This window comes from Crocuta crocuta, unplaced genomic scaffold (assembly GCF_008692635.1).
Source record: "Crocuta crocuta isolate KB4526 unplaced genomic scaffold, BGI_CrCroc_1.0 scaffold214, whole genome shotgun sequence".
Classification (NCBI taxonomy): Eukaryota; Metazoa; Chordata; class Mammalia; order Carnivora; family Hyaenidae; genus Crocuta; species Crocuta crocuta.
This window is the reverse complement of record NW_027529999.1, coordinates 1,501,078-1,523,887: the sequence shown is the minus strand read 5'-3', so window position 1 is coordinate 1,523,887 and position 22,810 is coordinate 1,501,078. Positions and strand designations below refer to the sequence as shown.

Here is a 22,810-nt window from a genome sequence, read left to right as displayed (position 1 = left end):
GAAATAGACAAGAGTTCCCACAGGCTCCATCAGGCACAGAGCGCAGGGCTCAGGGCAGTTGGTCTGAGCTCAGGAAGGGCCCCCCACTGACACTGGAGAAACTGATGCTCCAGCCACCACCCTCTCACCTCTTAGATGCATTCCTTGGCCCTCACTGGCCTCTACTTTCCTTATCTGTAAAGTGAGAGTGATGTCCCTATCTGTGGGGGTTTGGAATGTGTGAGGATTGAAATGAGGCCCAAGTGCCTAGCACACAGTGGGCCCTCAATAAATGTGAGGTGAGGCAGAATGTGACCTCTCCGCAGCCTCCCTCCTTCCCTGGGGATCCAGTTCCTGACTCTGTGCGTCCATCTACCCAACTACCCATCCACCGTCCATCCACCTGTCTACAATCCACCCATCCATCCACCCATCCACCCATCCACCTATCCACTCATCCATCTTTGCACCCATCCATCTATCCACTCATCCATCCATTCATCCACTCATCCCTCTATCCACCCATCCATCTATCCACCCATCTACCCATCCACCCTATCCATCCATCCATCCATCCATATATACATACATACACATACCCATCTACCCATCCATCTATCCACTCATCCCTCTATCCACCCATCCATCCACCCATCCATCAATCTGTCCACCCACTCATCCATTAATCCACCTGTCCATCCATCCATCCATCCATCCATCCATCTATTCACCCAATCATCCTCTTGCTGATTCATAGCAGGAACCTAGAACCTCTTTGTCAGGGACTAGAAGAAGACACTGTCACTGATGTCTGAAAGACCTTCTAGCCCAGTGAGAGTGGCTGCAGGCAGATGACCATTGGCTGGGGCTGGAACAGAGGCCTGCTGGGAGCCCCAAAGAAGGACTAGGGAGAGAGCAGACTCCCCCTGGAGAGTCAGGGAGGACCAAAGGAGACAGTGCCTAAGTGATCATCAGCCTCAGCAGAGCAGGAAGGTCATTCAGGGCAGGGCCACGGCATGTGCCAAAGAAAGGTGGGACAGAAGAGCCTGGCTTATTTGAGGAAGAGCTCAGCATGACCGGGCCTCAGGTACAGAACACAGGTGGGTGTCTCAAGAGGAAGCAAGGAGAAGACAGAGCCTGAAAGGAGGCAGGGCCAGACTCTGAGAAGTCTTGAATTTGAGGCTAAGAGAGCTGAACTTGATCTTATAAGCAGTTAGGAGCCACTGAAAGTTCTTGAGTTAGGGCATGACAGGATAAAGCTCGCATGTTAGAAAGCGCCCTCCAGCAGCACTGAGCTGGACAGGCATTAGGGGACCAGGTAGGAAGCAGGTGCGTGTCCTGGGCCCCGTGCTTTAGGACCCTCCTCACAGCAGGTGTCCTGGCACACAGGAACACAGCAGGCTGGACAGCTCAGGTTCAAATATCAGGAGGGCACCAGCCTAGACAATGGCCCATGGTCAGTCCAGCCCAGAGCCCAACCCATGACCCAGCGCCCAAATGCATACCTCACTCAAAGCCAAGGGGATCCTGGAGTCATGGCCCCGGCCCCCTTCTGTCCCCAGGGGCCTCATCACCAAGGGGACTGTTTCAGCCCTTAGCTTCCTCATGCTCCCTCCCACTCTCCTGTCCTTCTCAGCAAGTGGTCTCACTTCCTGTACCCAGAGAAAACCCAAGTCTCAAGATAGGAACTCCCTAGATCCCTGACACCAAATGCCCAAACCTCCTGGCACTCACAAGGCCCCCCTCCTTTTTCTCCTCCTGAAGATGAAGACTGTGTTCCCTCCTGCTGTCTGGGTCCCTAGGGCTCTGACCAACCCCTCACACCCCCAACCTGTCCAGGGGGAGAGGAGGATCAGTTTTAATCTCTTTATCGATTTATCTATCTATCCAAGTCTCTCTCACCGTACAGCAAACATGCACACCTGAACCTGATGTTCCCATCAGCTGTCACCCTCTCTTTCCCCTCACGGTTGTGCGAACTCCCTAAATCAACGGTATATGTTGGTTGCATCCCCACCCCCACTCTGGAGCCCGGCGTGTTTCCCACGCATTCCCCATGGCACTGCCCTTGTCAAGGCCACTCTGACCTTCGCACCTCCAGTCTGATTACAGCTACTACCTCCTGACTGGCCTCTTCCACCTTCAACCCTGTCCACACCCACATCGTGGCCAGAGGGAACTTCAAACCCAAAGTTGTTTGTCTTCCTCCCCTGCTCACATGTTGCACAGCAACTGTCACAGTTCAGATGCATCCTAACTCCCCCGCATGGTTCCACTGCCCCTGACACCATTTACTACGTGCATGGATGGATGGATGGATGGATGGATGGATGGACGATGGGTGGATGGATTCATGGTTGGATAGATGATGGATGGACGGATGGATGGATGGATGGTGAATAGACAGACAGAATGATGATGCATGGGTAGACAGATAAGCATACCTAGGATAACACATCTAGCACTCAGAGCTGGTTCAGCCCACACCCCGCCACAGATTTCACAGAACTGGTTCTGCCCAGCCCGCAGATCTTCGCCCCACCGGAGGACAAGCACACAGGACGAAGCCCGACTATTCTGAGGACTTGACCTGCCTTTCCTTGCTGCTCCTCACAGCCACAGCCCTGTGGGGTAGGTCTCAGTCCACAAACAAGGACACAGTGGCTCCAAGAGCCTATGTCACCCCCCAGTGGGGGGCCCGGCTGGACACACACACCCAGGCCTGCCTGGCCCGGAGCTGCAAAGCGTGAGGAGGGCGCCCCTGGGGGGGCTGCTTGTGGGGGGTGGGGAGGCTGTGTTCATTGGGCGACAAGCTCTCCTCCCTGACGGAAGTCATCAGTCCCCACACCTAGAACCCGCCCCCGGGGATAGCAGAATACTCATGCTAACAATAATAAAAGCACCTGCCGTAGCGGGGCGCTGACCCCGGGTCGGGCTCTGGGCCAGCACCCCGTTTACCCCGTCCACAGCCGAGAGCTGCGTCACACCCCGCATGACAGAGGGGGCGAGTGGGGCGCCAGGAGCAGTGGCTGCCCGTGGTCCCTTAGCCACAGACGGGGCCAGGCTGGGTCCCCCGGGATCTCACACTCAGTTCACGGGCCTCTTCGGCGTCTCCAAGCTCCGGTAGTTTCTCTGGCCTCCGCGTGCTTTTGACCACTTCCACCCTCTACCTGCACCGAATTGACTCAGGGTTCCCTTCAAATCGGCTCAAAATAAGCTTCCTTTTTCAGTTTGCCTCACCCTGAGCAATAATATCCATGAAATCAAGGGTTTCATGCATTAATTGCTTGTGGGTTTTTTTCCTGAAACTCATTAAAATAAATACACGACTTGTAAATATAAAATATAAACTGTTCTTCCGGGCACCGCTCTCGTCCTGTCTCCGACTCACCCCGGGCAGATCCCGCTCCCTGGGAGGCCGGGAGGGGCCGGGAGGAGGTGGCCTCTCGGGGCGGGGGGGGGGGGGGGGGGGGGCGCGCCCGCCNGGGCAGGTGGACAGGGCGTGGCCTCCCCCAGCCCCGCCCAGGACAGCCGAGTTTCCCCTTCTCCCGGGGAGGCCCCACCCCTGCCCGCTGCCCTGCCTGGGCCTCCGCAGAGGAAACACCACGGAGGCTGGATGAGCGCCCGGCTGACCACGGCCCCGTGGGGAAGGGATGGAAAGGATGCAATGGCCCCAGTGGCCCCTGAGAATGGGAGGCACCTGGGGGTGCTGGCCACACGGGTTCCCCATCAGTCCTGGCTCCCCTAGGAAGCCCCAGGCTCGGACAGAATTCCTGGCTGTGCCCCATCTACAGGAGAGAGAGGCTGGGAGGTGCTAGCTGTCCACTGGCCAAGGGCTCCTGCCAGGAATGAAGGCAGGAAACGGCAAGGGAAAATCTGATTGGAAGAAGAAGGGAAGACCACCCCCGGTTGTGGCCACAGGCCCAAACAGCAATGCGTGCCAACCGCGGCGGGAGCAGGGAGGCCCCCAGGTGCCAGTGGAGGCTCACCGTAGGGGGCCGTGGCCAAGCTGGAGGTGGTCCAAGAGGCAGAACCAGCAGGGCCAGACCCCAGCCTCCTAGGAGCCTCAAAGAGCGCTGAAGACAACAAAGGGGTCTCCCCTGAAGGAAGGCCATGTGGCACAGACAGGCCTGGGTTCAAGACCCAGGGCCTCTGTTTGTCCCTGCAAGTCCCTTCTGCTCTCTGAGCCTCACTTTACCCAGCCTGTAAAATGGGGCCAGTCCTGTCATCTAAAGAAGCTATAAGGAATCAATGAGGCTGGTGCTATTCAGACAATGCTTAACTCATAGTAAGCATGAGAAGTGTTAGCTATCCATGGATTTATTTTTATCAGTTACTCTTTAGAGTTATGTAATATACTATATTATTATCTATAATATAGCATATTTGTTTATGTTTATATTTATTATTTACATGGTTATATTATTTATACTTTTATTTATATATTATAATATGTGATATATAATTGTTATCGAGAAGTATATATAATATACTATCTATACTGTAAGGTGCTATCAATCACTGTCGAGAAATTATTTATCATTATCACCACCGAAAGGCTATGGGACACAGAGGGAGCAGATATGTGCTCTGAGGCCTGGGTGGCACCACTCAGTCAGTATATCTATGTCCCAAGGCCCTGGGAAGCAGAGGTGAGCTTGAATCCCGGGGCTTAAGTGAGCACGGTGACCTTCCCAGGTGGGGGTCTGAGAAAGCACGGTGCTGTTGTAGCTGAGCAGCGGCTGGAGTTCAAGTTCCCTTCACGTGGACCAAGTGGACTGTGTGCCGGGCCCGGTCTGAGCAGCCGGCAATGCAGGGACTTGCCAAGGTCACCCAGGCCTGGGCGTGGGCCCCTCCTCACAGCCCCATCTGGGCACAGCCGTCCCCCTGCACACCCCACGCTCCCTGGCTCTGTCACCCAGTAGGGCAGCCACTTGCACTTCACAGGAGGGGACAGACAGGAAGGAGCCACTTCAAGTCCTGCTAACCCGAGGGGGCCATAGGAGGGGACACGTTCTGACCTGCTGCGAGGTTTCCCATGAGGGAGGAGAGGACATTCTTGATCTGAAGGAGGTGCTGTTCCCTCCTCGAAGCCCTGGTGGGAGACCTGTGGCCAGGGATCCCCTGGATCCAAGCCCTGGCAAAGATGGGGTCTCCGTCCTGAGCCCCAACAACACCTCGTCCTGCCCCTGGTGCCTTGTTTCAGGCTGCACGCCCCTGAGAGGTGGGAATCGTTCTCCCACTGCCCAGGTGAGCAAACTGAGACCCAGAGGGCCAGTCAGGTGCCCCAGGTCACACAGCACGTCAGGGAGGGTCCCAGGACTCACTCCCAGCCATTTTGACTGTGAACTTCAAGTTCTGTCCAGGGTGCCAGAGGAGCCTTTTGGGGGCCCCTAAGCCATGTCTGCCTCGGGGTCTCTAATATCCCCCTCCCCCACTCAGGCTGCAGTTATCTTTGGCTTGAAGACTCTCACATCCTGACTTCAGGACAAAAGACTTGGCCATTGTTGTACAGGAACGAGAGAAGGGAGGGGAGCAGGAAGATGCCCTGGGGTGCTCCTACGTGGTCCCCCACCCCAACCCCCACATTCAGGTCTAAGCTGCCACCTCTAGACCCGCAGAGCCCCGGACAGGCCCTGGAAGAGATGTGTCCGGCCCAGGCCCTTCACAGGGCATCTCAGGGCAAGGATAGCAGAGCACGGACGGCTGGAGTGGGGAGAGAGCTCACCATCTCCGAGGAGCCCCCCTACCCATGCTCTGCTCAGGACAGGGTGCTGCTTCCTCTGGTGTCTCTGGAGGGCGGGGGGGGGGGCGGTCTAAAGGGATTAATCATGGGCTACTGAGTGTCACAAGTGCCAGAAACAAACCCTGCTGCGGAACCCCATCCCCCAGCCAGCCTCGCCATCCCATTCCTGGGCTGATGCTGCCATCTTGTGGCCAGACTTCCCCATTGCAGCCCCAGGCCACTAAGGTCCTCAACTCCAAGATCCAAGGCAGTTCTTGAGATCTGCTTAGCCAGTGCCACCGGTCCATTTCACAGATGGGGAAACTGGATCCACAGGTAGCAGCAACAAAGGGTGAGTGAAAACAGCAGGAAACTTGGAGTTCAACAGGCCTTGGCAACAGCCAAACCGTCTAGGTTCTAGTGGGTCCAACTAAGTTTGAACCTCATCTCAGACAATAGGGAGCAGGAGAAGGTTCTTGAGCAGGGCTGTGACCTGATCCGATGTGCACTGCAGGCCCATCACTCTGGTGTCTGTGTGCAGAATGGACTAAAGAACAAGGCAGGGAAGGGGCGCCTGGGTGGCTTAGTCGGTTAAGTGTCCGACTTTCGCTTAGGTCATGATCTCGCGGTTCGTGGGTTCGAGCCCCGCGTTGGGCTCTGTGCTGACTGCCAGCTCGGAGCCTGGAGCCTGTGTCGGTCTGTGACTCCCTCTCTCTCTGACCCTCCCCTGCTCACGCGTTCTCTCTCTCTCCTAGAAATAAATAAAACATTAAAAAAAAAAAAAAGAACAAGGCAGGGAAGCCAGTTAACCTGCTACAGTCCCACCTGTACACGAAAGACTAGACCCCCCTTTCATCACAGTGACTTTGAACTTCTGGAAAGAGCTCTGTCTTTGGAGCGAGAGATTCGAGGGTTCAAATCCCAACCTGCCACTGACTGGCTGCGTGGGCCCTTTACCTCCGGCAGAGTCTTGGTTTCTCCATTTGTAAAACAAATTTATTCAAAAAATCACTGGGAAGTCTGAATTCAAAAAATGTGTGTATAACACCTTGCATTTAGTGAATGATCAAGAAAAGGTAACTCCGTGGGGGACCTAAATCTGATCCTGACCCCAGGAGCAGAGAGGGCCCCTCCGCACATCAGCAAACGGTCATGGGAACGGAGCCCCCGTGGCCGTGACCCAGCCGCCCAGCTCCGCAGGAGGGGGTCCCGCACCCAGGCAGCAGGCAGCCTGGGGGCAGCTCCTTTCTCCTCTCATATTAATTGCATTTGCATCTGGAACAGATGGGGTGCTGGGGCCCCCCCCCCCCCCACTGTCTTTCACAGAGCATTGATCCAGGAGAAAATCGTGTAATTAAAAGAGAAGAAATGTAAAACAATCCCCTGCGCGGACTGTGCCGTCTTCCCTCCCTTGTAAATCCGTTAATGAACTGTAATTGCAAAGACAAACCTCTTATTGAGACCTGGTAACCAATTCGCTGTGGGGCCAGGGGACTCCCATTGTAATCCAAGACCTGGGGAAAGACAGGAATAAAAAAAAAAATCCTAATTAGTTTAGTCCTGTTTATCTATACAGAAGTCAGAACAACAAAAATACCGGTTACAAAGTAACTTACCATCTGCCAATAGACTGCGAGCGCCCTGGGGGGACGCTGGTTTTCTTTCTTCCTGGGACTTGTTTATAACCTTCTGTTAATCAAACTGAGAACGGGGAATGATGTGGGAATTACACGGAGAGAGTGGGTTGCATGGGGACCTGCAGCAGACGTGGGGAGAATCAAGAGGAGTTTGCAGGGGTTTGGGTTGGGAAGTCCCCAGGATGCTGGCCCCTGCCCATGCAGGCAAGGTGCGCTCCGCACCATCTCTTCCAGACAGAGGACTTCCTTCCTGCCTCTGACCCTACCCGTTGGGGATATGGCTGGTTCTGCTAAACCTGCCCCCGGACCCAGATCCGATTACACACCCCTCCTTCTCTTTGAGGACCACAGCTCAGTCTTCTCAATCCTGGGCGGGGTGGGCTTTCATGCAGCTGAGTCCGTGCCATCCAGGGACAGGCAGAGCGCCCCCGCCTGGCCATCCGGAGTGTCGTGGCCACACTGATTGTTCAACCCTGGCCCCAGTGCTGGTCCAACGCTGGGCACAGGACTCAATCTGAGCCAAAGAGGCTGAAGTCCGTGAGCTCAGAGCCAGCCAGGGGTGAGCTTGGGCCCTGGGGCCATCTTGAGAGGGGCACCTGGCTGGACACGAGGCCGCTGGGGTGGAGGGGAGTCAAGAGCACAGAGAGCTGAAGGCCTGAAGGCATCGCCGAGCCCAGCACCTCTGGCACGGGGTCCCCATCAGCTCCCACCTTGTGCGGAAGCTGGCTGGTGTGGCGTTTCTGTCACTTGCAACCCAGAGCCCTAGCTCAGCCCGTTCCGGCCCGCGGTGCCCGTGGTCCAGTCTCGGGGGTTGGCCTGACCTGCCCCTCCCACCAGCCACCCTGGTACTCTCCCTCCTCCCGTGGGATGCCTTGGGAAGGACTGTTGGAAACAGGAAGCAGCCCTCCTCAGCTCCAAAATGGGTGAGTTCTGGGCGCATACCCCCCTCCAAGTATGAGCCTCAAAGAAAATCCTGAGGCTCGGCTCCAGAGGCCCCCGATTTCCCCAGCCCACCTTGCTCGGCCTGGACGGGAGCCTGAGCCAGCCCTGACCCGGTGCGAGGCCAACCACAGCCTCGGGCCCGTCAGTTCTAGCCTCTGGGTTCTGATCAGTCTCCCTGTCCAGCACTTTCTCCAGCCCCCAGCCGGCTTGGTGGACACTCACTCCCTGCCTGGCTCCCAACCAGCCCCCTCTGTGGGGGTACAAACCTGCCCCTCTCCCTTGGGTCCCCCGGGTCCAGGCTTCTCAGGGGCCAGGTCCACCTTCTGCTGAGCTGTGGCCTGCTGATCACTGGGCGGATGACAGGGGAAGAGACTGGCCCCTGGGATCTGATGAGCACCTACTGTGTGCCCAGAGCTTAACACCCCCTGTCCCGGGCAGTAAAGTTAAGTTTGCATTGCTCTCAAGAAAGGCCTCAGCCTTGGGTCAACCTAGGAATCGTTCCTGCACTGACTTGGACAAGTCTGTCACCTGTAAAATGGGTCACACTGATGCCACCATAGGATCACCAGAAGGATTTGTCCCCTTGGTGCCACAGCACCACAGGTAAGGTTTGAACCCAGCTGGAGGGGGTCGCTTCCTCCCTGCGACAGGCAGGTCAGCCGCCCTGCACATGACCCCGCAGGGTGGCCACACCTCCCTGGGTGTGAGATGGGGACATTCCGTCCCTGCCCGTCTGGCTGAGGTCTCTTCACTGCCCGCCTCACACCCCATCCAGTTTTGTGGGGAATAAACATGAATCCCATTTCTAATTGGAGTCCCATCCTTATGTCTAATCATGCCACCTCCTTACCCAAAACCCTCCGATGGCCTCAGGCCACCTTGCAGGTGGAGTCCCTGTCCCACCCATCCTAGGCCTGCACTCCAGGCCCGCCACAGGTAGCTGCATCCAGGCTCTTAGAGGTCTGCACACTTCCCTCCTCAGGATCCTTGCACATGTTGCTCCCTCCACTTGACACGCTCTTACACACACACACACACACACACACACACACACACACACACCTCATTAACTCCAAAAGCGCACTCAGATTCGTGTTTAGGTCCACCTCCTCCAGGAAGCCTCCTCTGCCTCCACATGGTTTGATAAGACCTTCCGTGATATGCCCCTTGGTAAGGCACACTAAGTCCTCAGCCGCCTACCACAGCCAGATTCCCCGCATTCCCCGTGAAGCTTTCTGTCCACTGTCTGTCTGCCCCTCTAGACTGGGAGCACCGTGAGGTCAGAGACCATCAGGCATTTTCTATTTTGTCCTGAGTGCCTGGTGCAGGCTCTGTCCTTTGGCAATACTCAGGAAATGGGGAAGGGAGGAGATGGGGAGGAAGGAGGGGGGGAGGAAGGAAAGAATGGGGTGGCTGGGCTAAGACCAGAACTGCCCTTAGAGCCCCACAGCCTGACTTCACGGTCCCTGCCCCTCCCTTCGAGTCATAGGCTCCTTTCCAGCACCACCTCCCTCCACACGCCCAGATTTCCCCTCCACGTGCCCACAGGTCCCTGCGAAGCCGCCTCTCCCAGGGAGCCCTGCAGGGCTGCCCACAAGCACGCCAAGCCCTCCGTCTGGGAGCCGGCAACACGACCACTTGTGAGGGGGGACCCGCTGCCATCTTTACTGTCGAGGAAGCCGAGTCACAGGACGAAGGTGCCTGTCCAGGGCAAGGGGCCCAGGGGGCCTCGCACCAGGACCATTGACCCCAAAGACAGAGCCAATAAGCCCTCCGCCATCCCTTCCCCATGGGACAGTCCCTGGAGGCTCGGAGCCTGATGCCTGGTCTCTGCCAGGCCAGACAGGCGCCCTGGGCACTCTCTGTCTCGTCCGACTTCACAAAGGAAGCGCTAACAGCCTTTGGTCTCTGAGGGACACCATTCCCCCCTTTGGAGATTCTCCTCGTTTTTGCTCCTTATTTCTGGGTCATCTTTCCATGCCACGAATGAGGCACTAAAGTCCACAGCAAGAGGGGACGGCATGTCCCGGCCCACAGAGCGAGAAATACAGTGAGGCTGAAGCGCCAGCCCAGGGGCGCACAGGGACTGGCGTCTGCCTTTGGGCTCCATCCTTCCCCTGGTGCCTGGAAGAGGGCCTGGCATGGGTGCTGGCCACCGCCTGCTGTGGGATAAGTCAGGGAGCCGGCTGGCTGTCCCCGGGAGCTGCAGCTCACACCACCCTCCACGCCTCGGCCCCCTGAGCCCGGGCACACTCAGGCGGGAGGCCAGGCTGTCCCCGTCTTGGCCTCCTGGTGGAGCTGGAAGACGGGTCCCCATTAATGTGACACAGGCAGGCCAGAGCCATCGTGCACGGTCTGGGGCCATCTCTCCGCGGGGCACAGGTGTCCAGGTGGCCACAGTGTCTTGAGGGACAACCAGAGCCAGCTGGGAATGAGGGAGGTGTGGAGGAATGGTCAGGTCTGGGTGTGGCCCTGAGGCCAGCGAACCACCCCCTAGAGGCACTCCGGATGCGAAGCAGGGGTGGGCGCTGTGCTGGGCGCTCCCCACACATCTTCTCATTTCCACATTCTAGCGCCCGTGAGGGGGCACCCGTATCCTTCTCCTTGGATGCGGACGGGGGACCCAGAGGGCCGAAGGGCCCCGCCTCGTTGCCAGACGGCTGAGGCTCAGGGCTGGAGCCCAGGGTGGTCCCCAGGCTGAAGAATGAGGCAGGATGCCAAGGCCACCACGTGGGGAGGAGACAGAGGTGACAGATCAGCTGAGTCAGGGCTCTCTCGGACTGCATGGAACAGAATTGGGCTCAGCCACGTCTAACATTGATGAGAGGGTTTCCTGGGTGTCCTATGAACAGCCAAGGGGCAGGGAATGGAGACCAAGAAGGGCGCCAAGGAATGCGACCCTGACGTGGAGTACCAGTGGCGGCCAATTCTTCTTTGCCCCCTCCCCATGGAGAAGTGGAGTGTGCCTCCCCACCCCTTGCATTTGGGCTGGCCTGAAACTGCTCTGATCAAAACAGTGCTGGGGCGCTTGGGCAGCTCAGTCACTTGAGCATCTGACTTCAGCTCAGGTCATGATCTTGCGGTCCATGAGTTCGAGCCCCGCGTCAGGCTCTGTGCTGACAGCTCCGAGCCTGGAGCCTGTTTCAGATTCTGTGTCTCCCTCTCTCTCTGCCCCTCCCCCACTCACACTCTGTCTCTCTCAAAAATAAATAAATATTTTCTTTAAAAAAGTGTGCAGAAGTCACACACGGCCAAAGTGGGGCCGTAGACCTAAAAAGCTTTTGGAAGCCCTGCGCTGACACATGAGAAGCCCCATTGGCTTGCTGGAGAGCCTGTGGAGAGAAGGCAAGGGCCTGAGACCGCAGGGAGAGAGATGGAGAGAGCGGCCCGGCCTCGCAGCCAGGGCTCCCCAGCAGCGGCCGGGTGCAGGTGAGCGGGCCATGCCGGAGGCTGCAGCCTGGTGGAGACCCAAACGAGGGTGCCCAGGCCAATAGCAGGCAGCTGTTTTAAACCACTACGTGCAGAGCGTGCAGTGGTGCAGTTCTGCCTGCTTAAGCCGCCTCTAAGGAAGGCCTCTCAGGGTCCCCGTAAAAGTCTTCCGTGTGCTCTGGGTGTGAATCTAGCAGTAACACTAAAATTGCTCTCTCACACAGGAATGGGTTCTCCAAGTCACCCAAGCTCCCCTCTGGGAGACGAGGGGCTGAGATTGCACAGGGGTGGGGAGCACTGCTCTAGAGGGAGCTGGGGGAGGCCAGCAGATCCCGGCGGGGCTGGGGGGGGTGGACAGGGAGGTCGAGAGTCCTTCTCGCGTGCCATCCCTGAGGTGGGGGTTGTCTCTGCCCGTGTTGGGGGTGAAGGTGAAGGTGCTGAAGCACAAGGAGATGACAGAGAGCACTCCAGTGTGGATTCGGGGGCTCAGGGAGCACCTGGGGCCAGCCCAGGAGCAGCCGGGACCCTCCTGCCATCTCTAAATCACACGCGCACACACACACACACACTCAGCCCATGGGCTCCTGGCACACCCTAATCCCATTCTTCCTCCAGTGGGCGTGAGGGTGACAGGGCGCTCTACTCAACTGTAAGTCCCTTAAGGGCTCAGGGACCATGTCTGTCTCCTAGGCTGCCATCTCCCCCCAGCTCGCCATGGACATGTGCTCTGTGTTTGCGGTCTACATGCAGGAATGAATGAATGAATGAATGAGTGAGTGAATGAATGAATGAATGAGTGAGTGAGTAAGTGAGTGGGCCTACTGGGTGCCCTTGCTCTTCTCTCTCTTTGATGTCTTGCAGTCCTAGATTCAAGTCCTATCTCTCCAACTGGCGCTGTCGCTCTCCCGCTGACACAGCTTTCCCACCTCTACAATGGGGGCGACTCAAGGAGGCTGGAGGAGGAAGTGAGACCCTGCACAGGCAGGACGCAGGTGCACTGGCTTCGGAGTAGCCGCCTGCCCCGCTGGGACCGCCACTGTGACCACCCCGCAAGGGCCCCCCTTTACCTGCCTCCCTCCCCGCTCCTTTGTCCCGCTCCCCAAATGACCACGCCGTGACAGGCCTCCGCATTCAGGGCTTAACTTACATGGCATTTAATTGTTTTTCAAAAGGGAGTCGAAAACTCAGAAAAGAGATTCACAGCACTTGCATTCAAGAAAGGGTTAACTAAAAAAATAGGAATATATTAAGCTTTTTGATTGAACAAAATGCAAACGAAGTCCCTCCCACACTCACCCCTGTGTTCTCACTCACAACACACACGCACCCCTGCTGGAGATAACACACTCGCCCTCAGATGCGCGCGCACGCACACACGCTCCCAGACGCTGCCACACTCCTAGCACACACTCACACTCGCACCCAGCAGGGCCGGCAGGGTGGCGGGGGAGAGGGAGGCCTGGTGCCCTCAGGGCCTCCCCCTCCCCAAACCCCTCTCACGGAGACAGCAAAGCGAAACGAAAGCCGGGCTCTCGGGGCCACACGCAGGACTCCGCGGGCTGTGCGGGGGCGGGGACACGCAGAGGCCGTGGCGGGGACGGGCAGCCTCAGACGACTGTGTTCTCCAGGACGGCCAGCCGCTTGTTCACAACTTCCAGTGGACTCGGGGTTAAGGAGAGGGCTGACCAGAGCGGGCGCGAGGGCCTGCTCGGGACCCCACTTCCTGTGCCCGCTCCCCGCCCCCGAGAGCCCCTCTTCCAGGGCGTGTCCTCCCCAGCGTCAGATCTGACCCAGTCACTGCCCTCGCAACGGTGCTCCCCCCCACACCAGCCCGGTGCTGTGCGCCCTGCACGCCCAGCCCCGCGCAGCCGTTGCTTCAGGCCTGCTGGGCCCCCGACCCGGGACCCCCTCATCCTGACTGACTGGGAAGGGGCGGGAGCTGTTCCCAGCCCCATCTGAGCCGAGACTGGGAGTAGTCATGCCAGAGACCCTGAGAAACGGGGAGTCCACGGGCACCGTGATTTCCTGAGCAAGGCTAGGACTCCCAGTGCGTGGCCAGTCTCTAGAGCTCGGCTTCTGCCTCAGTTTCTCTGTTGGGCCTCTAGCAGCCTCTGCCTCGGACAGATCAGTCCCAAAGCTGATCCACTCACTGCTCATACCAGCTGTCTCCAGCGGGAGGCAGGCAAGGCGGAGCCCCACCCCCCACCCCCATGCAAGGGGCGCAGTGCCCTGCCCCGCCCCCTGCCCCGCAGTGGCCTCTGGGAAAGGATATGTTTCCTGGTCAGGGCCTGCAGCAGCCCCTCCACCGTGGTCTGGAATTTCATAAGGGACTCGCAGGCACACGGGTCTTCCTCTGGAGTGGACAGGAGGGGGGGGAGAGAGGGGGGTAGTGAGTGGTGGGGAGGCAGGGGGGGCGCCGAGCAGCAACCACCAGGGGCCAGGAGGAGGCAGTCTTGGGGGAGTGTGGGGTCTGGGAGATCGGGGGAGACAGAGAGGCCAGTAGGGTTCTGAGACAGAACTCTCAGGAGTGACGGAGGGGGGAGACCCCGAATGGCTTCCCAGCCCCTCAGAGCCCTGATGAAACCCCCCAAAATAGCATCCCCATGCTGGCCACCTACTAGGCGCAGGACACAGCCGCCGGGAGCCTCTATGTCCTCTTGGTGACTTTGCCCAACACTTTAGGGTTGAATCATTAATCCCATTTTACAAATAAAGAACCGGGAAGGGAAACAACTTGTCTGTGGCCAAGAGCTAGCTAGTGTCAGAGCAAACATGGCAAACCCAGGCCTGTCTGGCTCTGGAATCCGCGTCCTCTGCCCCTGGGAGGATCAGGGGAGGTGGTAGGGTTCAGCTCCTAGCTCCTCCGGTTATTAATTTCTGTTCCACCCCTCTGGGCTCAGCTTTCCTGTCTGTAAAATGGGGGTGATCATATCCTACCACATAGGATCGAATGATTTACTATTCGGAGAGTCCTAACAACAGTACCACTCATGTAACAAGAGTTCAGAGTATGTTTGCTGGTCGCCAGAGTTAGACTGGCCAGGCTTCCTCATGGTTCTACCAGCTCTTGGTGTCACCCCGGCCCCTGCTGCTTGTCCCCACGCACGTCCGGTCCCAGGGGGGGGCTCCACAATCTCCCCCGGGAGACCCCAGCCCCTGCCCCTCCCATCAGTGCCATCTCTGGCCTCACTAACCCACACAGATCTTCTTCTGCAACTTCTTGCCGATCTGGTTGATGGTCTTGAAGTCGGCCGTGTAGAAGTAGTGCTCTGCCACGGGCTCCGAGGCGATTTCCCTCAGCTCGTCCTCCACGGCATTGCCCACGCCCACGGCAAACATCTTAAAGCCTGCAGAGAGGAACGAGATGAGTGGCAGTGGCCACGGGGGGACAGGGCAGCGGCGGCTGAGCCTGCTGGGGAATGCCCAGGCAATCAACACAGGCACCTCCTGGTGGCAGCTTCTGGAATTGCAGGCACAAAGGCCGGTAGGAATTGTGGGACAAAGACAGTGGGGAAATGAGCATTCGTTGAGATTCTACTGCCTGTCAGACCCGCACGGGTTCCCTGTACTGGGAGCTCTGTAAGCTCATATACCCCATAACCGTCCATCTGGTGGCCGTTACTACCCTCACTGAATAGGCAATAAAACTGAGGCTCGGGCTCATCCCAAAGTGGGGCTGCCATTCCAGCAGTTGGTGTGTCCTTGGGAACCTTCAACTGGAACATTTCCCAGCCCTACCTACATAAGTACCATCAGAACTAGCTGCTTGCTTTTCTGGGGCCGTTTCCTCATTAGTATAAAAAAGAGTTAGGGGCACCTGGGTGGCTCAGTTAAGCGTCCGACTTCAGCTCAGGTCATGATCTCGCAGTTTGTGAGTTTGAGCCCCGCATCCAGCTCTGTGCTGACGCTCAGGGCCTGGAGCCTGCTTCTGATTCTGTGTCTCCCTCTCTCTCTGACCCTCCCCAGCTTGCTCTCTGTCTCTCTGTCTCAAAAATGAATAAACATTAAAAGAAAGAAAGAAGGAAAGACCTGGATAAACCGACCCCTCCTCATTCACACTGAACCTTGGTTTAAGGCAGCAATCAGAACAGAGACTATAGTCGAGCTGTTCCACATGCCCTCCTGGCCATCAGTGGTGTTCAGGGTCCAGACAGCACCTACCGAGCTCCTTGGCCTTCTTGGCAGCATCATTAATGTAGTCCTGGCTCCGGCCATCAGTGAAGACGATGCCCACCTTCTGGGCGCCGGGCCTCGCCCCGCTGGACACGGTGAAGGAATTGTCAATGAGGTACTTGAGGGCGGCCCCGGTCATGGTGCCCTTCTCCATGTAAGACATGTTCCGCACAGCTGCCTTAATGTCCTTCTTCGTGTGGAAGCGGCCCAGCGGGAACTCCTGACGGACGGAGCTGGAGTACTGCACCAGCCCCACCTGGGCCAGTTTGTCCGACACGTCCAGTGTGTCCACGATCTGATTGATGAACTTCTTCACCAGCTCGAAGTTCTCTGGCCGCACGCTTTTGGATCCATCGATGAGGAAGACCAAGTCAGTGGCCGAACTGCCACCACCGCCATTGCAGACTGGGAAGGGCAGGAAGGCGAGGAGGTGGGGCTGAGGGACTGGCTGTTTGTCCCGATCTCTGAGCAGGTACCGCTCACGCACAAAGCTCTGTACTTGTACCTCAAGGTACCTCTGTACTTGTACTCTGTACCTCAGAACTCCCCCTAGAAAGCCAAGGCTCCTGGCCTCATCTCATATGGCGTTGGAAGCTGAGGCTCCAAAAGCATCACACAGCTCAGAAGCAGTGGCACCAAGATTTGAGTTCAAGGCTATGTAACTCCTTCCACCATACCACCCACCACGACAAAAAGGGGGACAGAACTCAGAAGGTAACTTTCTGCAGACACCAAGTTCTAGAAGGCATCTATCACCTTTGCAGACTGGTCCAGAAACAAAGTGCAGAGAGGCTCGGATGGGCTCCCTAGAGAGTGGCCAAGCCCCAGCCCCTCCCCTCCCCACCCTCCCCGGGTCTTGCCTGCATCCAGCCCACTGACCATTGCAGGTCTTGCCATCGCTGTTCAAGGTGAAGCCCTCCCGACAGGCGCAGGTGTAGGAGCCCGGGGAGCTGAGGCACACCTGCTCACAGTCGTGGTCTCCTGTGACACACAGATCTGATACCACTGTGGGGACAAGAGGAGACTCAGAAGCTCAGTCACAGGGTCCTGGGCGTCTTGGCCAGGATGTCCTTCACACCCAGAGAACTGAAGCCCCCAACTAGGTGAGGTCCAACCCCCAGACCCTCAGTCCGGGGCCAGAATCACTGGCCACCACTGTGCAGACCCTCTCAGCCTCGCCCTGTCCAGCCCCTCCCCTATTAACTTTCTAGCCACGCCCCATCCCTGGCCCCGCCCTGACCCTCAGGCTGGGCTCTGTACATCCCGGTTCCACAGGGCCCTGGCCATCAGGATTCGGACTGAGTCCGGTCCCCTCCAGCCCCGCCCCATGCTCTCAGCCACGCCCACTCGTGGCCCCGCCTCCAGTCCCTTGCTTCCCCGGAAGCCCCGCAGCCTGGTCCAGCCCCGCCCAGCCCCGCGCACCGCAGAAGGCCTCCTGGAACTTCTTGGACAGCTTCTCGATGACGCTGTAGCTCTCCACGTAGTCCACGTGCTCGTCCTGCGGCTCGCTGGCGATCTGCCGCAGCGTGGCCTTGTCCACGCGGCCGACGCCGATGGCGAACAGCTCAATGCCGTTGGCCCGGGCCCGTGCAGACACGTCCCGCACGCTGTCCTGGGGCCTCCCGTCCGTCACCACGATGGCCACCTGCGACACGCGGGGCGCGTGAGAGGACCAGGCCTTCCTCCCGAGCTGGGCTGGGCCCTCCAGTAAGCCCCGGGGCCACTAGCAGAGGACACAGAGGCCCGAGGGGCCTGCCAGGCTTGCCCAGGCCCTACAGGCTAGTTCGCTACAGGTGGATCGGACTCCACGCCACGGTCTTGCCCCAGGGCCGAGAACCTGGCTAGCAGAAGAGGACACTGGTTTCCTCTGACTGAAAGACCTGGCTGAGGTGTTCTCCCATCTGACTAAGGCTTCTGGATCTCTCCCCCTTCAGGCAGGCACTTCGGTGATCATCTGACCGCAGGACCCAGCCTCCCTCCTCAGACTGGGGCCTCTGAGCACCTGGCTGAGGAAGTGCGCCCGGCACCATGCAGTTCTGCTATTTGGCCACCAGAGGGCGGGCGAGGCTAGCGAACGGCGTCTGGGCCTCCAGTCTGGCCATCCTTCTTCCCCTCTAGGCCCTGGGAAGGGGCCATTCCCACAGACGGAGGATGCCGCCCTTTCCTCCCTCCGTTCCCCCAGGATGCTACATGCCCTTTCCGTAGGGGACAGCACTGTCGGCTCCCCTCCCACACCGCTCCTCTCTACCCTAGAAAGGGAGACACAGGTGCCGGGCCTGCTCACAGCCCTGCTCAAGTTTGGGGCTCGGAATCCCGCCCTACTGGCTGCTCCTCTGCTTCTGACCTGGGTATGCTTCTGAGCCCTGGGTCTCTCCGCCCTTAGGTCTGCTTCTGATCCCTGGGTCCCTTCCCTTCTGATTCCTGCCCCCCCACCTTGGCCTCCAGGGCCCAAACCCCTGTCCTGGTGACCCGTATTATGGTGGTTAGGGCAGGCCTGGGTTGGAAATGCAGCTCAGCTTCCTGAGTCATCCTGGTGAGATGATTCACGGTAAGAAGCCAGGAAGGGGGACTATAATTTTTTGTATCACTCCCGTGGACCCCAGGGGGGTGATCTCGAAGCATCTCTCCTCCCCCCCCACCTCACCCCCGAGACCTAGGCTCGCCTTGCTTTGACCGTCCACTGCCGCAGGCTGTCCCATTCCCCCGAGGCCCACTGCCCCCATCAGTCCAGCTTTGGAACTATGAACCTGCCTTGTCGGGGCTTCCCACAGGTGAATTTCAGGCTGGCCCTCCAACTCACCCACACCCAACAGATCCCTCTCTCTTCACTTGCCCACCCCAGGCCACTGGCCTGATCTGGGCGGACACATAACTGGAGGTGTGACAGCTACAGATGTCCGCACCATCCCCTTCACCACCCCTCTCCATTAGGGTCACCCCAGGCCACCACACCCTCCCAGTGATCATGACCGTCAACCTCGTGTCAGAGCTTGTAAATGGCCCTCACAAAGTAAGACCGAATGGGCCATCTCTTCGAGGCCTGTCATGGCCAGGATTATATGCTATTGTCTGTCAACACGCCTACCACTTATTAACTGGGCAGGATGCTTAAGTCCGCCGTGCCTCAGTTTCCCCATCTGTAAAATGAGGGCACCACCTCCGAGCAGGACTGCATTCATTGGGCACTTGTATGTCAGGAGTGTGCTGCATGGGGATAAGGAGTACATACCCTGGTGGGGGAGGGGAGGCCTGGACAGATAAACGGTGATTCTTTGGGGCCATTGAGGGCTCTGAAGGGGAGGTGCGGGAGCTTAGGGGAGGAGAGAACACCTGACCGACCTCACAGGCCCTGGGCGGAGTCCTGGAAAATCACACTGCAGGCACCAGGTCTGTGAAGTCCCTCAGCACCCTGCCCGGAGCCCTCACTGATGTCATCTTGTGGTACATCATGGCATTTTTCAGAATCCCTGCCCTTGAAGGCTTTCAATAAAAAATGAGCTGGGGTGCCCGGATGGCTCAGTCGGTTAAGCATCTGACTCTTGATCTTGGCTCAGGTCATGATCTCACAGTTCGTGGGATCCGGCCCCATGTTGGGCTCTGTGCTGAGAGTTTAGAGCCTGCTTAGGATTCTCTGTCCCCTCCCCACCCTTACTCCGATTGCACTCTCTCTCTCTAAAAAAAATAAACAAATTCTTTTTAAGAATGAGCTAGTACACGAAACTTATTGCAACCAGGTTCTATTCTGGTCACTTTAGGCTCTGAAATCCGAGTCCTCCCCACAGCCCCTAGGGAAGGAGTTATGTTGCTCTCATTTCGTAGGTAAGGGAAACTGAGGCAGTGAGATGCATAGATTGCTCAGGGCGGCACAGCCCATAGGGTGGAGTGGGGGCTTGAATCCAGACAGTTCCATCAGGAAGCATCTGGACTACCTCACTCTGCCTTGGGGAGCCCAGGTCAGCTAAACTGAGATAGTCAAGGGCTCGCCAGATCGAGGTCCTGGGGCCATATCTGAGCTCAAATCCCAGCTCCGCCACTCAGCTCCGGTGGGTCTAATACACAACTGTAAGGCAGAGGTTTTGGGAATCACGCAGGTGAAGCTCTTGGCGCGGGAGACGGGGGGGGGAGAGGGGCGGCCGTGTACCTTGCTGATGTCGGGGGCCCTGGCGCGGCCCCCCTCGGCATCGCTGAAGGCCTTGCTGATGGCGAACTGGATGGCCAGGCCGGTCATGGTCCCGGTGGACAGCGGCCGGATGCGGCGGACGGCCCGCAGCAGCGCCGCCTTAGAGCTGTGGGCGCGCAGCGGGAACTCCTGCTTCACGGCGCTGGCGTAGTTGACCACGCCCACCCGGGTGGCGTTGGGCCCCACGTCCAGCGACTCGATGACCTGGGACAAGAACACCTTCACCTTCTCGAACTCCACGGGCCGCACGCTGCGCGAGCTGTCCACAACGAACACCAGGTCCGTGGGCCGGGTCCGGCAGAGGTGCCCTGCGAGGGGGCGGGAGGGGGGAGGCAAAGGGCAGGGGGCGGAGGTCAGGGGCTGCTTAGACCCAGATTCGAGGCCTTGGGCAGCGTGGACTGAACCTGGACCAGGCCGGCTGGACCGCTCTGTCAGGGTGTGGACCCCAGGGCAGACCATTGGCCAAAGGCCCCACAGCTCAGCCCATGGAGGGACAAAGGTTCAGTCCCCCTCCGGCAACTCACTTCACCTGTCTGAACTCAGTTTCCCGCATACAGTGAGTCTGCACACAGCTGGCAGTCTCCTCCAGGGTCACGAGCAGGGGTTAGGGGCCTGTTGGGCTGGGCACGAAGCAGGTGTCCAGGAGGCACCGAAGAAGACAGCCTTTCATTTTTTTAAATTTTGTTAACGTTTGTTTATATTTGAGAGAGAGAGAGAGAGAAACAGAGCACCAGTGGGGGAGGGGCAGAGAGAGGGGAGAGAGGGAGACACAGAATCCCAAGCAGGCTCCAGGCTCCGAGCTGTCTGCACAGAGCCCGATGGCGGGGCTCGAGCCTATGAGCCGTGAGACCATGACCTGAGCCGAAATTGGACACTCAACCACCTGAGCCACCCAGGCGCCCCAGGAAGTCAGCCTTTAAATCACACTTCTCGGGTTTCAGCCCAGAGTTCCTGTCGTAGCAAGGGCAGCATTCTCTGGGGTGGGAGAGGGGTCGTGAAGGGCACAGCCCCGGGCTCCAGTGCAGTGCCCATGAGCTTGGAGCTTGGCCTCTTTCATCTCAGCATCAAAGCCAGTCCCCAAAGTGGACCCAGCTTCCCTCAGCCGCGGGGGCTGCTGGCTGCTGTCCCTGGCTGAGGGCAGGACAGGGTTTCCTCAAGGCCACCTTGGCGGCCTGAGCAGGCAGGCTCCGTATCCCCTAGAAGAAGGTCTTTCCAGGCACCCCGGGAGGCAGCAGCATGTGCTGGGAAGTGCGTGGAGCTGGGATGAGACAGAGCGGGGTTCGAGTCCCGGCTCAGCCACCCTGCGGCGCTGGGCGGCTCATTGCACCTTTAGGAGCCTTGTTTTTCCCACCTGTGCAGTGGGGAGAATAAGGCTCGCTGCTTGATGCTGTCACTGGCCTGGGCCTGCAACTGGGCAGGGCTCGGTACAAAGGCCCCTCCCTCTGCGTCCCAGAACCAAGCAGAGCTGCTCCCCAGTGAGCATGGAGGAAGGATCTAGAAAGGGACGGTCTGCTGGGCAGTCCCAGCCCCCCAACCACAGCACCCTAGGAGTCAGAGTCCCTTGACGGGCTTTAGAAATGACCTTGCAGCCACACTCCTGGGTCCCTACTAGTTAAGGCTACAGATGGGTAAGCTACAGATGGGTAAACTGAGACCCAAAGCGGGTGAGGGAATTAGCCACACCCCAGGGCAGAAGGGTCAGGAGGCCAGGAGGCTCTGGAGCTATCTCACTATGTGGTCTTAGACAGGTCCTCCCTTCTCCGGCCTCAGTTTCCCCATCTGTACAGGACAAGTGAGGCATTCTAGGCTTTAGTGCCCAGGGCTGGAGCTCTGGGAACAGAACAGCAGGTAGGACCCCACCCTGAGACCTGCCAGAAGGGCCGGGGAAGGAGGCATGGAGTCCTGGCCACCCCAGAGCTGCAGTCAGTGCAGCCATGGGCGCGGCCCCGGGCTCGGTGCAGCTCCAGGCGTCAGCTGGCCCTCTGTGGAGCCTCTGTCCTCACAACCCCCTACACCGGCCTTTGCACCATGCACGGTCCCTGAGGGTGGCCAGGGAGCCAAGGAGCCTCAGGGAAGGCTCTGAGGCTGCAGAGAGAGGCCCCCTCGTGTCCCCCAACAGGGCAGACAGAGGGTCACCCCTGTCCGGACCCTTGCGAGTGTCACCATGGCTGTCTGCCCCTGGGCGCCAGCCTTCTGCCACCCCTGCCTTCCCCCCTCCCCCACCCACTCTGGATCCCATTTAGCCTCTACTCATCTCAGCACCCAGCCACCCTCCCCAGGCTGTCGGCCAGCGGGGGACCCTCTCACCTCTGGACGGGGGGGCGAGGCCCAGCGAGCATGGGGCCCAGAGCAGCAGCAGCAGGCCACACAGCCCGAGGCTGATGCCACAGGTGGCCCTCATGGTTCTGGCCGCGCGAGCAGCAGCCGGCACAGTGGTTGGGCCGCTGGGGTCCAGGGCTTATCAACCTCGCTGCCCAGCCTCCAAGCCAGGCGGGCCCCCCACTGACGTGGGGGGTGGCTGCCCGGGGCCCCTAGCCCCTTTGGGGGGCGGGGCCCGGGCTGAATGGAGGTGTGTGTGCCCAGAGAGGGAGGGAGACGCCTGGCCTGGGCTCAGGAGGCCCCTGCGACCACAAGGGCTCCTTTGCATGCAGAAGGAACTAGAACGGCAGCCGGAACTCAGGAAATCTCGGGTGGGCGGAGGGTGGCCCCTCCAGGCGCTGGAGCCCGCACAGACCCAAAGCCGCC

At 58.7% G+C, this 22,810-nt stretch overlaps 1 protein-coding gene across 1 annotated transcript; it reads right to left on the bottom strand.

The window, feature by feature from the left end:
* Positions 1 to 12,855: 12,855 nt before the first annotated feature.
* On the bottom strand, positions 12,856 to 22,542 carry MATN1 (matrilin 1). Its single transcript, XM_077763507.1, has 8 exons — positions 22,373 to 22,542; positions 20,027 to 20,373; positions 17,308 to 17,530; positions 16,765 to 16,890; positions 15,874 to 16,290; positions 14,907 to 15,059; positions 13,987 to 14,065; positions 12,856 to 13,371 (listed from the first exon to the last, which is right to left on the bottom strand). Exons 1-8 carry the CDS (start codon positions 22,464 to 22,466, stop codon positions 13,320 to 13,322), a joined length of 1,491 nt encoding a protein of 496 aa, XP_077619633.1. The 5' UTR covers positions 22,467 to 22,542; the 3' UTR covers positions 12,856 to 13,319.
* Positions 22,543 to 22,810: the final 268 nt, after the last annotated feature.

Excerpts from the sequence above, each read along its gene's own strand:
- MATN1 (XM_077763507.1), bottom strand. The coding sequence starts at position 22,466 with ATGAGGGCCACCTGTGGCATCAGCCTCGGGCTGTGTGGCCTGCTGCTG. Across the intron at positions 20,374-22,372 it reads CCTCGCCCCCCCGTCCAGAG|GGCACCTCTGCCGGACCCGG; the intron begins GTGAGAGGGTCC and ends GCCCCCTCGCAG. Across the intron at positions 14,066-14,906 it reads GCAGAAGAAGATCTGTGTGG|AGGAAGACCCGTGTGCCTGC; the intron begins GTTAGTGAGGCC and ends TGTCCACTCCAG.